At 49.3% G+C, this 13,762-nt stretch overlaps 1 protein-coding gene across 2 annotated transcripts in view; it reads right to left on the bottom strand.

Annotated features, from left to right (window-relative positions):
• Positions 1-13,762, bottom strand: part of MYO5B (myosin VB) — a 342,952-nt gene that overhangs the window by 47,480 nt on the left and 281,710 nt on the right. For both annotated transcript variants that reach the window (XM_086682946.1, XM_086682945.1), the window contains exon 22: positions 8,114-8,347. In XM_086682946.1, coding sequence (XP_086539072.1) covers positions 8,114-8,347 — 234 coding nt within the window. The remainder of the gene's footprint in view (positions 1-8,113; positions 8,348-13,762) is intronic.

The raw sequence follows: 13,762 nt of genomic DNA on the forward strand, positions 1-13,762 counted from the left end.
TACAAGATAAAAATATAAGTATGAAACAGGCTCCCGGATTTGGGTCGAGTGATAAACTCCTCCAGAGACACCTGCAAGACTGTAGTGGGTGACACAATGAATGAGCTTGCTCCCTGGTTCAAGTCCTCACTTCCAGCCATCTTTGGTACATTTCATGATCTACTGCAGGGGGGTGGGGGTTGGGCTGGGGAAGACTCCTCCCAGCCTGTGTAGAAAGACATCCATGGTACAACAACGATAACATGTGCATGGCAGCTGAGATTAGATGGTAACCTACCAGGACCGCTACCTAGGAGACAAATCCCTGATGGGCCCATCAGACTGGTTCAAGGGTAGAACCGTCCTGACGTCTGAATTTCAGCTGGTTATGAGTAAGTGCTCCCTTGCCTTCCCCCTAGCATTAAAGTTCAGCTTAAGGTGCTGAGAGATGAGTATGGCTCCTTCCACCCTCAGCATCGCATGGAAAGGGTCAGGAAAGAATTTCTACAAGGCTGGAGTCCTAGAGCAAGGTCACCTGGCCCTGTCCTCCCTAGGGGCTCGGAAGGCAGCGACTCTCACAGATGCCTCTGCTACTCTAGGGAGCTAATGGATTTGCAGGTGGCTTGCCCTCTCTGGCTCCAAACAGAGAACTGCACATACACAATACCTTTGGAAGCTTACCAAAAGCTCCAAGTACTTTGTCAACAGTCTGTTGAAATAATCCAATATCTTTTGATTTCAAAGAATTTTCAATGTCCTGCAAAATGAGGCTCGAAACTACCTTCTAGGAAACTGTTTGCCTTCTCTGCCACGGGACATTGCTGCTTTTCATTCTCTCAATTCAAACAAACTTGGTTTCTACCTCAAGTTCAACTGTGAATGTACTGCTCAGAGTTGTGGGAATGAGGCTCTGACCAGTATGAATCATTCTGACACCACTCTGGGTACTGAGCAGAGCCCTCACCCACCAGGCAGATTATAAACCCTTCCATGGAGAGTCAGGCAAAGGGGCATGTTCTGTCTCCCCTCAGGATATCAAACAAGAAAAGGCTGGGAAAAGGATATGCATATATGGGTGGCTCAGTTGGTTAAGTGTCCGACTTTGGCTCAGGTCATTATCTCACCCTTTAGGAGTTCAAGCCCCACATCGGGCTCTGTGTCTCCCTCTCTTTCCCTCCCCCTCCCCTGCTTGCACTCTGTGTTTCTCTCTCAAAAACATTAAAAAAAATTTTTTTAAAGATATACATATAACTAATTATAACAAACTCTTCTTTCTCAACAAGTTATTGCCTATTACAATTAACACAGTTGATGTGGTGTGTCTGCAAAGACCGAAATCTGCTTTGGTGGCGAGGGTGAGAAATGGAAGAAAAAACACTGAGTGGTGCCCTTTGGTCATCACAGGCCGCTGCTCACCAAGCCTAGCTCTATCCCCAGGGATGATACAGGGCAAAGCTGTCAGTCACCCATCAGACAGTTCCTGACAGAATTCTCTGTGCCAGGAGCCAGAGAGGCAAAAATAAGGAACACTAGAGGTGGCCGCCCTCAGCATCTAGCCCAACGGGAGAGGCGGACGTGTGTAGCAGAAAACCAGTAAGGTTCATAGCTGAGCTCTGGAAAGCAGGGTTTCTAAGCCTCAGCACTGTTGACATGTTAGGCTAGATAATTTGTCATTGTTGGCGGGAGTGGGGGTGCTGTCCTGTCAGACATTGAGCAGCATCCTGGCTTCTACCCACTAGATGTTGGTAACTCTACCCCCCTAATTGTGACTACCAAGATGTCTCCAGACATTGTAAAATACTCCTGTGGGCCTCTTGTTGAGAACCACAGCTATGAGGGGATTAAATTTTTCTAATGTTTATTTTTGAGAGAGAGAGAGACAGAGCATGAGTGGGGGAGGGGCAGAGAGAGAGGGAGACACAGAATCCGAAACAGGCTCCAGGCTGTCAGGCTCCAGGTCTGTGGGGCTCGAACTCACAGACCACAAGATCATGACCTGAGCCAAAGTCAGCTGCTCAACCAACGGAGTCACCCAGGCACCCCTGAGGTGATTTAGAAAGGAGGTAACAAGGAACAGATGGAGGCCCTAGAAGGTTTCCCAGGAGAAGTGGGTCCTCTCAATGAGACATGCGGGATTTCACGGGCAGCCGAGGGCACTCCGGGTGGGAAGATGAGCAGGTGTGGAGGTGTGGAAGCCTCGGTCTGGGGGCGGAACAGCTCTGTCGTGGTCATGTGTGGTTTGGACAGGGGGCGCTGGCTGAGAAACGAGGCCGGGCAGGTAGCAGAAGTGAGAACTGGAGAATGGGTTCACACCCTTTGACCTCAGGATAAGCTCAACTCCTCCACACACCTCCCTAAAACGGGCTGAGTGGAGCCCAGCTTCTCCCCACCTCTGGTTTCCACCTGAGCGTTTCCCTGTTCCCTCTGCCACACTCTTCCCTAGCCTTTTACTGAGGACTTCTCCTCATCTGGTTAGGACCATGATTCATACCTCCAGGAAGGCCTCCTATCCTGCACATGTGGGCTGTGCCCCATGCTCAGCTCTTCCAGGGCCTGTCGGTCCCTCCAGAGACCCAGAGAAACTGCTCTGCATCCTCACCCACCTGCGCAGCCTGGGCCCCTGGACCACCGCCAGGCTGTCGTGTCATCAGAGCCCGGCCCAACACTACTGAAGGAGGGAGGACCCCACACATCCCATTAAGAGGCCTGTGCTTTTCTCAGTTAAACAAACAAAGGGTTCAATTTTTTTTTAATGAATGGGTTTGTGGTTGACTAAAACATCTAGAACACAAGAGTTACTTAATCAAATGATTCAAGAGAAACAGTGTGGGGAAAAAGTACTCAAGTGCTTCTCATTTTCTATTATTGAAGATGGTTCACCCGATGAGTACCTTGGCAAATAGTAAAAATAGCTCTCATGTTCCTTGATGCACAAGCTGAAAACAGCCAACGGAAGAAACCACAAGGCGTGTGCCTCTACAAAAGAAAGCCTTGGTGGGGCCTCAAGTGAAGCTCGACCTGGTGCCACATCTGGAGGGTGCCACATCTGGAGGGCGACACTCCATTCTCCCTCAGCCAGGAACAAGGCCCAAGGCTGTAACTTCTGAATTCCCTGATCTAAGTCAATGTGTGTTCCCCTTAACCACCCTCTGAATATGCAGATGGCTCACCTGAGAAGGCATCTGAGATCACTCACGGTCATTACTTTGCTCTGCGCTTCCTGCAGTCAACACCCTTCTGAGATGCAACACAGCTCCTGGCCAGTAGAGTGTGCGTGCCATTACCACTAGGTTAGACCAGAGACCTCCATTCCTAGCAATGTAGTCTAAGTTTATTGCAACCACTTATGATCTAGAATCTCAGGCAAGACTAGTTTGAGAAAGCCATGGTCAACAGCATGCACCTAGCTTGAAGTCTTCTAATGTGCTTGAGCCTCATTTCTTCCCTCTGTCTCCCCCTGAGGCTTTGATTCATGAAGGCAGGCCTCTGAGGAACTCAGCTTTGTCATTCTGAGCCCTACATCAAAGTGACCCTGGGGAGCTTTGTTCTCTTCCTTGCCTGAACAGCCCTGGAGGTGGGCCCACGTTCCTGCTCTTCCGTGAACAGCAGGAGGGGCAGGTCCCACAATCGGCTCCATACCCTGGGAGGACAGAGAAGGCTTCCCTATCACATTTCCCCAGGTACTGGCCACCCCTCAGTCTTCCCAGCCAGCTAGCACATGGGATGTCTGTTGGCAGGCACAGTAGGTGACAAACTCCTGCAGCTAAATGGTCTCCCTTTTGTGAACCGTCAGGAATGCAGCCTACAGTGAGAGACACAGAACACAGAACCAGGCAGCTGTGTTCCCTTTAGCACGCTAACATCTTCACTAGGGTTCAGGACTCACACATTCAGCAGCTCCATTTTCTCTTGGGCGGGGCAAGGGGTGGAGGGAGCATCTTTTAGCTCTTGCACGCCACATTACTTGGAGCGTTTCTTCTAAAAGGTTATTTGGGACAGATCATCAGAACCAACACTGGGGGTAAAACCTAGCACTATCAGGCTAATTTAGCCCCTGGTAAGTTAAATGAAACAAATACCCCAGATTCATGCTCAAGAACTGCCTTTACTAGTTCATCTTTAGGGATACAAATGTAGCTCTGAGCTTTTAGTTCTGTTTTGTTTATCAAGTTGGGTATTTATACTAAAAAAAAGAGCCAAGTGCAAGGTTTCTAGTAGGAAACCATAGGACCAACTGATTGGACAATGTCTATCAGAAAAAGCTCATCATCTGCCCACTGTTGTGTCCTGAGTCCTCTGTCCTTCACTCTGCTTCAGCCCAATGGCTGGTTGGTCCTCAAACCCACCCAGCCTATTCCCACCCATTGCAACTGCTATTTACACTTGTTATCTGTTTCCTAGAAATGCTCATGGCTCACCCGCCCCTCACTAAGGTGTGTTTTCAGAGACAGAGAGACTCTGGCTGCCATAAGCGAAGCCATACTTCTCCCTGTCCCCAGAGGTCCCTCTTTATCCCCCTTCACAATGCTTTATTTTTCTTTATGGCACACGATGGATCATTTGTATTCGATTCCTGTCTGTACATTCTCTCATAATCCCAAACATGTGAGCTCCATAAGAACAAGAGGACTTTAAAAAATAGTTTCCTTTTGCCCCAGTGCGTAGAACAGCACCTAACAAATAGAGGCAGCCCATAACTATCTGGTGAATGGATGAAGGACCTGGATTTCCATGATTTTGTCAATGAGCTGATATCCTTCCACACAGTTGGCACAGAATACTGGTTCCGGTAACCATCAGCCTCCTTCCAAACCACAAACCCTGGAGCTCTGGGAGCACAACTCGATGTCTTAGTTGGCCAGAGAAGTCTACTCTGCATCTCTGGGGAAAGACTGGAAACACCCCATTGCAAGGAACCCACTATCCCCACGATACTTCTCCACTTCTATTTGGAAAAACCCCAAACGTTTATACTGGAACTACCCAAGGTAAGCAAGCAGAGGCTGGCAGATCGGTGACAGAGGACACAACACAACACATGGCCCTAACTGTTGGACACTCAGCCCGGGGGCTGCTCTTCAGCCCTCACATGTGTCAAGGACCTTTGCTCAGAGCTAGGAAGCTGGCTGGGGGCCACTCTTCTTCACCCACCCGCAACGCTGCCCCGAGCCAGGCCTTTGGAGCAGATTCTGGACAATGAGCCATAACTCTGTGTCAAGGGCAGCCCTGGGCACCACGTCTCTTTCCCCACAGACACAAAACAGCTCAACTGTACAAGACGGCATAGCAGCACACGACAGCCAGCATGGGGTAACTGATAGCTTTAAAAAAGAACCCATCACACGGGCTAAAAGGAGAGGAGGCCAAAGGCCTGGGTGCGACTGTTCTGGGGGGAAGGCCACAACAATGGAGGCCTTCAGCAGAGAGGGTGCCCACTAACATGTGGCTGGGGGTCTGCAGCCACAGTGGGGAATTCCTGCCCCCAGGGAGACCCAACTCCCCCCCCCCCCCCCCCCCCCCCCCGCCACCCAAGGGCAGCTCAGCCACGTGGCCAGACAATGGGTATCGTCAGCAGTGGGGAGCCCAAAGTTTTCCAGGATACCAGTTCCAATAAAGCATTTGCTGACAGACATATCAAACCCATTAATTAACACCTACGAGCAGTCTGTTCCTCACTGTGCTCTGCCCATCTCATCAATCTCGCTCAAGGCAGAGCAGCCTCTAGACGAGCCTGAGAGGAAACCAATTGTCTGATTATTCAGCATTTGTTAAGATTGGACACGGTGCCTTTGATAAATATTAAACCCTGACCAGGGACAAAAGATGGAGGGCGGGAGGCGGGGGGAAGCTTAGCTCTGCTACTCACCCACCTCACAGCCACCAGAATAAAAAAGCTTTTCCAGACCCGAGAGGAGGAGGCCATTTTGCTTCCACTCTCTTCCTGGAGACAGGTGGATGCTGCACCTAATGAATCATCTCATGCCAGTTTCTTCTCCTGTTGCTAGTTTGGGATTTGCTTACATTTGGAGTCGGAGAAGGTGCTTTTCTTGTCCTGCCTCTGTGCTTATTCTTCCCCTTCTTGTAGTGGCCTTGAGACTGGTCTTCTTGCCAGTTCCAAGCTCTCATTGTGTTTAAAACCTAGCTCAACACACTCCTAGGAAACTATTTTAAGGAGCAAAGGAAGGAGGCTCTTCTCTGTTTTGCCCTGCCCAGGAAGAGTTTCATATGTAAGCCTTCAGACTCCCTTGGATAGAGACTTGGACATCTTTAATGCACCAAGTCCTCAAATCAAAGTGCCCAAGGGGAAGCAGAGAAGGTGCCTGGGGAGCTGAGAAGTCAAGTGCTCTCTGTGGAGGCGGAGACAGGAGACAGCTAGCTTTGTGGATCTGCTGAGTACATATACTTCCCACGTGTCTCATCCGACAGGTATGCACATGCAGGGAACCTGCTTTTCTTTCCCTCCTAGGGTCAATCTCAAGGGTTTCCAGTCCTAATCCTGGCTTCTTCTCTGCCTTTGGATTCCACGGTCTTGTTTTTTTATTCACATAGAAGGGTTACTGTCCCTCCATTCCCACAGTTAATAGAACTCAAGGGTGGAATCCCACGGTTTGTAGGTGACAGGCTTACAGCTACATTCGAACAGGAGCTTCCTAGCACCCCATGCTTTATCTCAAAGAATGAAGTCCACCTCAGGCCTCCTGGTGGGTGAGCTGACAGGTTTATCTGGGTGGCATACTGGGGACAGAAGCGCCTACTTTTCTGTGTTGGGCTAGCCACATGCGACCAGGAAGCCCCAGGTCTCACTTCATTCATCACCCAGTCCCCATGTGGGCCCCATCTCCGACACCTGGGAAATCTGCAGGATCAGGGAAAGCAGTGGCTGGTGGTGTGGCAATTCTGCCTGGGACGGGGAAATGATGTAGGCAAGTTCAGCATGAGCTGGCCCAAGTGGCTTTGTACTCCGTCATCTCTAACAGCAGCCTGCATGTTCCCTAGTGGTGTCTGGGGGACTCTCAGGCCAGGAGAAGGTAATGGGCAGAGGAAGAGGGAAGCACTATGGAGCAGGGCTGGGGGACTTTTCCTTCTAGAAGCCACCAAATAGTATCTCATGGAGTTGGCCAGTTGCCACATTCACTAGAAACCTGAGAGATGATCTATACTGTTTAAAAACAGACAAACATATGAGAGAACCAAGGCCAGTAAGTTTTCCCATGTGGGCTTGGCAATGGCAGTACAGGGATGAGAATCTGGCCATTGCAATATCTACCCCAGGACCCTTTCTGAGGCAGCATTTAGCCCGCTTCAGTGTTTAAACACTTAAAGTTATTATTCCAAAATTAGGAACATTGAATCCCTCCCTCATCCTTAGCTTCTCACCCCACTGTGACCTTCCAGTGATGGAGGCACTAAATGATGGGGCGAGGCGCTATTTGCCCTGTGGTCTGTGGGTCACTGCGGAGATGCAGGAGCAAATGGCTGTGCCCTGCATCCATGGAGGACTCTCCAATGGGCACTTGACACATTCCTGGTTTGAACAGCTAACATGGGAGAGGAGAAGGGAATCTTCGTATCCGGACTTTGAGATGGGGGAGTGGGGGCCAATCCCAAGAAGTTCTATTTTATGCGGTAGAGAGAAACAGAGCACACCAACCAGAATGGACAAGTCAGGCTGAAACCATCGGCACTGACACTTAAGGCAAAGTCCCCAAAATATGATTGCTACAAGTAGGGATGTCTAAAGGTTGCCCCAATCCCTGCAATGTCAAGAAGAAAGGCCACTACCTCTGTACCACGCCTCTTGCTAACAAGGGCTCAGGCCACCGAGACGATGTGGTGGCTATTTCTAGACTGTAAGAAATACGCCCCGAGGCACACATGTGTATTCCTTTCAGGGGATGCCATTGTGTTCAGCCAATGGTGAAACATAACACTTGTTCGGTGAATGGCACGTGCTCATGTGTGTTAACCCCAAAGCAGGCACACTTCACGTCCAAATGCAGAGGGATGGTCAGTTTGTGGGCAGAAGCCCCAGTAAAGTCTGTGTCAATTTTACAGGTGGACGAAGAAATGGTCTCGGAAGGGGTGCTTTGGAGGCCAGGCCACCGCCAAGCGGCTCTCTCTGGCCTCGACGTACCTTTCTCAGCTCGTCCTTCTCCTTGGTGTGGGCGTCCTCCAGGATCTTGCGCTCTGAGTGGGCCCTCTGCAGCTCCGCCCGCAGGCTCTCCACCTCCTCCTGCAGCTTCAGGCTGCCGTCCTCACCTTGGCTCTGCTGGTAGCGGGCCAGCTCCTTCTTCAACTTCTCTACCTCCATGGTGTGTGTGGAGGTGACTGCCGACAACTGCTCCGACAGAGTCTTGAACTCTTTGTTCTGTGAGAAAGCCAGCAGAGAGGGAGAGGTGGAGAGTAAGGTTGTTGGGGCAGGAAAAAAAAACATGATGGCAGTTAAAAAAAAAAAAAAAAAAAAGGAACTTCCAAGGTGGAATTAAATCTCACAATCACTGCATACTTGAGTGCTTTCCCAGCATCCCCCCTGACAGAACCCTATTGTGAACCCAGGAGAAATACAGGAACAGAAAAAACACCAAAGCTGACATTCAAGAAGTATTTCTGAGCGAGGGCAGAGCTGGAAGCTGGCTGACAGCAGTTAGCCTTCTACGTTTAGCTGGACAGACCTTGCAGCCAATTTTAAGTTGTGGGAACAACGTAGCTGGCTTCCTGGATCTGCAGCCTTTGCTTTTCAGGTTTTCTTGCTCTTTTACACAGGGCTCTCCTGCCCTTGGACTTGCTGGCACAAAGAGTTGCAACCTAATCGCCAGCTCAGAGACAAAGGACCCCTTCAGTATCCCCTCCTCCAAGGAGGCCCTTTACAGGGCCCCGGGGTCCCTCTCACCACCTGTCACCTCACCCTGTAAGACTCTGACTCCACAGACTGATGCCCTGGCAGATTCGTCCATGCTGTGCCCCTGCAGATTGGGCACCCAAGTGAACAACAGGAAAGTGAGAAACATCCCCCCACGTGCCTGGTACAGGTTTGAAAGGGCACTACAGAAGGGCTCACACAGAGGAAACACGGGGGACCTAGGGCCAATGTCAACTGCTCGTGTCAACATGGGCAAAAACTGGTGCTGCAGGACTTGAGAGCACCCGCTGAAAGGGGTCTGTGGGGAAAGTGAAGTAAGGCTCTCCAAGCAACCAACAGCCACTGATTATTCTTCATTGCTATTCTCTGTGGGAGCTCCAAGTAGACCAGAGCTGTTGGTTAAAATACCAATACACTGGGGCATCAGGAATCAATTACTAATTCACATCAGAAACGAAGCTTCACGGAAAGCCGAAGAATGTCCATTGGGCCCAGTGCACGATGCCATTCGTGCTGTGGGACCTCAAGCCTGGGACCTGCTGTTGGCGTCCAAGTAGAACATGTCCTGTTTTCATGTCACAGAAAGAGACTCTCCTACAGTCCAGGGAAATCCTCCGATTACAATAGGAAATGCCCTTATGTCTGGTCTGGCAGCCAGCGCTGCTTGAAGTAATCATGAGAAATCCAGTTAGGTGTCATCCATTTAGAAAACTCAATCCTGCCTGTACCCACCCCTGCCCTGGTCTGAGTCCTCTGCCTGGAGGCTGAAAGGTCTCTGCACAAGGGGAGTGGACTCAGGGAGGGAGTGTGTGGTGGGTTAGCCATGTCCACTCTTCTCCACTCCAGACTGGCAGTTAGGTTCAGCCCAACGGTCACCTCCAGGTGGCACAGCTGGCTCAGATCATCACAAGAGTGGAGCAGAGGACTGGGCTCTAGGGGTTTCCGACTGGAGTTAGTGTGGAGTATGGAAGAAGGCACAAAATATGGTGGTGGTAGCAAGGGGCACAGGTACCTCCCACCCCTCTGTAGACTCTCAGGGAGAACTATGTTCTGCAGATGACATCATCCTGCCACAGACACAGAGGACACCCTAGCACCCTCATGCAAAGATAACGTGACTCTCCAGGAGGTCGACTCTTCGTGGATGCTAACATCCAGGTGGACATGGGACTCGGGGAAGTCAGGATGTTAAGAGTGGATGGAGGCAGACAGACTTGTGTTCAGATCTCAGCTCTATCCCTGATCAGCTGCATACGTCCGATCAGATCACTCGACTTCTCTGTGCCCCAGTTTCCTCATATGTGGAAGGGGGACAATGGTAAGCCCTTCCTTGGAGTTTCATCAAGCCCTTCCTTGGAGTTTCATCAAGATTCAGGGATATCCTGATGCCTGACACACAGTAAGTGCCCCATAAACGGGAGCTGTCTTCTTTGCTCAGTCTGAACTCTTGGCTGATCACCTGAGGTGGTGGGGAGATTCCTAAGAGCAGCACCTGGGCACCTCCCTAGGTCATCAGCAGCATCCAAAAATCATTGCTGGGGACTCACTACAGCTGCACATTTTGTGCTCTGCAGGCATGATTTCAGAAAGGAAGACCCCAGAAGGACCCAGCAGTTTCCCATCTTATCCTCATGCCATGAGGTCCATATCAGGTGCCCATGGCTGTGCAGCCAAGCCTGACACGGGGTATGTATGGGTGGAAGGTGGGGACTTGCTCCCCCATAGACCCTAGAAACCCTCCTTACAATGGCGGCTAAGCTCCTCAGAGCTGCCTTTGTCAGTAGGACCTGGAGAGCTGGCCCACTCTGTCCTGCCCCAGTGAAGGCCCTTTCCTAATACCAGAATCTGGGGATTTCCAGACAGACCCCTATTCTCCTTGGGTTCCTCAGATATCCTGAGAGGATGCTCACCCTGCCCCTACTACTGAAGGGCACAGATCTGTCCTCAACTGCCAACAAGGAACTTGTTTGGGAAGGTAACTTGAGACTCTCCTATTTGTTACTCTTTCAAAAGCTTTTTTTCCCTCTCAAAGGTCTGCTTGGCAAGATTTTTTAGGCTTGAAGTATTACCCCACCTGAGGGATATGGCATTCACCTGGTCCTCTAGTCCATGATCCCAAGACCTGTGCTGACCTCTACAGCACTTTTGTATAAACCAGAAAGGGCACCACCTCCAGGGAGGAAGGAGATCCACAGAGCTGCGTCTCTGCATGGACACAGCTGCAGGGGTGCACAGATTCCACAGGGCAGCAATGCTCCAGGGCTCACAGTCAGATGAGCAGAGCATAGGATGGTCTTCAGCCCTATTTGTTCCCATAGCCAACTATCCTTGTGCAGTGAACAACCTGCCGAACTGTATGGAAGAGGCTTCAAGTAGTTCCCAATTAATGGTCTACAGACCCCTGGGGAAGGAGGTGAGGAAATCATTGCAAGACTATCTGCATCATGAAAAATAACATGTTTCACATGTGCTACCAGCACTCAATTGGGTGCTTACTATGGGGCAGGCACTGTACTACATAATTCACATATACTAACTCCATCCAATTCTCAAAATCCTATGTAGTGAGACTGATTCATAACCCCATTTCAGTTAAGGAAACTGAGGCACTGGAGGCCAGAAAACTGTGAATTATGCTATTTCTCAAACGTACTTGGATGCTCTTGTGAATCATAAAATAACTAATTTAACGTATCTACTGAGTGTATACTAAATATACTGAACCAGTCTGATTTAAAAGGCTACTAACTGAATCCATATGATTCTATCATATTTTTTCAGATAAAACATTTAAATACAGCATTGTACTCCTAAAGGTCTAAAACTTGACCCTCATTATAAAAGAAAAATTGTAGGTTCAAATGGCCTACTCACTCTACATGTTGTATCTGAATAAAGGCAGAATTGTAGACAGCCAAGTTCATAGGCTACATCATTTTGGCTAAAAAATGTCACAGCACAGGCCTGCATCAGGGACAGTGTAAGAAACGGCCCCAGGAACTGTTACTGTATTTACCGTTTAAAGATATTCTGAAGTAGCAGTTTCTGAGATCACAGATTACAAAAGCCCACAGGAAAAAGTTTCAGTACAAGGGACAGCTCCAATCCTCTTCCACCAGTTTTTCTCTTAAACTCTCAAATGATCCTATTTCCTCCTTTCTGGTTGCTTGGGAACTTGGTGCCAATTTTGTGTCTTGTCACTTTAGTTCGGTGCACGAAACCTTAGCCATGAATTTTGGCACTAACCTTACCCTCGTGTTATCCTTCAATTTCCTCCTTTGCTGACTCCTTGACACTGGGAATACTTTTAAAACAAAACAAAAAAACTCCACCAGGTAATCTTATAGTGCAGCCTGGAGTTGGCAACCACTACTTTAGCCACATCATAGCATCGGTTAATTTTTGAGCTAGAGGTTACTTTAGAAATCTTAGGCCAATCTCCGCTTACAGATTCAGCCGTAATCCCAAGCTGTCAACTCTGGTACAAGTGTAACTGAGACAGAACTCAGGCCCCCATCCAGCTAGGATTTTTGTCCACTACCCCATGCTGCTCTGACAAATACCTTGGGACGTCTTTGCCTGTCCTCTCCTTCCGGCTTAAGAACCTCGTGTGTCAGGAGAACAGTGACCAGAGTTGTCTCTGGGCATTACACAAAGAACAGAAAGACAATTCCAAATGGCCAGCCCCATCTGCCAAGAGACTTCAATAAACAAGCATCTCTGAAGACCTGGTACCAAGATTATGGTGATGCCTCCTTCTCACGAAAGAATGTCAAGCATGTTTGATACCGGGTCACACACCCCACTGTAGAAGACCAACTGGTCCAAGGACAATGCCATCTATATGTGAATGAACCCAAAACAAAGCTAAGAGTCCTCCTCGGATTGAGGAATTCTCTTAAGTCAAAAGAATCTCCTAATGTGCAGATATCCTATAATTTGGTTGGGGACAGAACCTTCTCTGGAGCCAGACTGCCAAGTTTTTCAATCCTAGCCATGCTACTTACTAGTGTGTGACCTTGGGCAGGCTGCTTAGCCTCTGTGCCTCAGTTTAAAGTGGGGATGAGATTATCTCACAGGGTCCTGGTGAGGATTACATAAATTAATACAGGAGAATGTGCCTGGTACATAGTTGGGCAATGCAGGGAGGGGTACCAGGAAGCAGGATCTAATCCACCCCTTTTGCCTCTTCTGATCACCCTCTGCACGTAGGGCAGCCTGCCCAGGGTGGATAGCACCTGCCACCACTCACAGATGTTTGCCAAGCAGGAAGCTTAAGGCAAAAAGCTCTTTTAAAAATAGGCCTTTTAAATCTGCTTCTCTTTGATGTTCCAGCACGTGGGTTGTAAAATATCAGATTTATTTTTAACCTCACCAGTTAACTTCAGAAATCAGCAACGCCAATGCAGGGCCCTGGGGCTGGAAACCGAGGGCTGCAGTGACTGGGCAGTACACAGGGCTCCTGGCAGGGTGGCCAACAAAGCCACTCGTCTGACTACCCTTTACTCAGAAGGTTAATTGGCAAATTTTAACCATGCAAATGTCTTTCGTGGTCAGTGATCAATGGCCAGAACAACAACAGCGACAATAACAAAACCTGGGCCCGTCCCTGTACTTGAGTTTTTCAAATGGCCAATCCTTTCCAGTCCTATCCCTCTGGGCAGATGTGCCTTCATCCACGACTGGGCATTATCACTGCAGGCCGACCAGGGGCAGGTACCTAGTGTCCTCCACCCTGCACTTCAACTTGCTGTACTGCTCCCTAAGTACTCAAGCAAAACAGACACCCTGTTGAACTCACATCAGGAACGTAAACATCCAGGACAACAGCTTCTTCTTGAGAAGACTGGTCTTTGCAAGAGCAGAGAAGCAAGGACATTTTACTACCGTCTATACAATACTTCTGGACTGTTTGGGGTAGGT

This window comes from Puma concolor, chromosome D3 (genome assembly GCF_028749965.1).
Source record: "Puma concolor isolate L17-30 chromosome D3, mPumCon1.1.hap2, whole genome shotgun sequence".
NCBI lineage: Eukaryota > Metazoa > Chordata > Mammalia > Carnivora > Felidae > Puma > Puma concolor.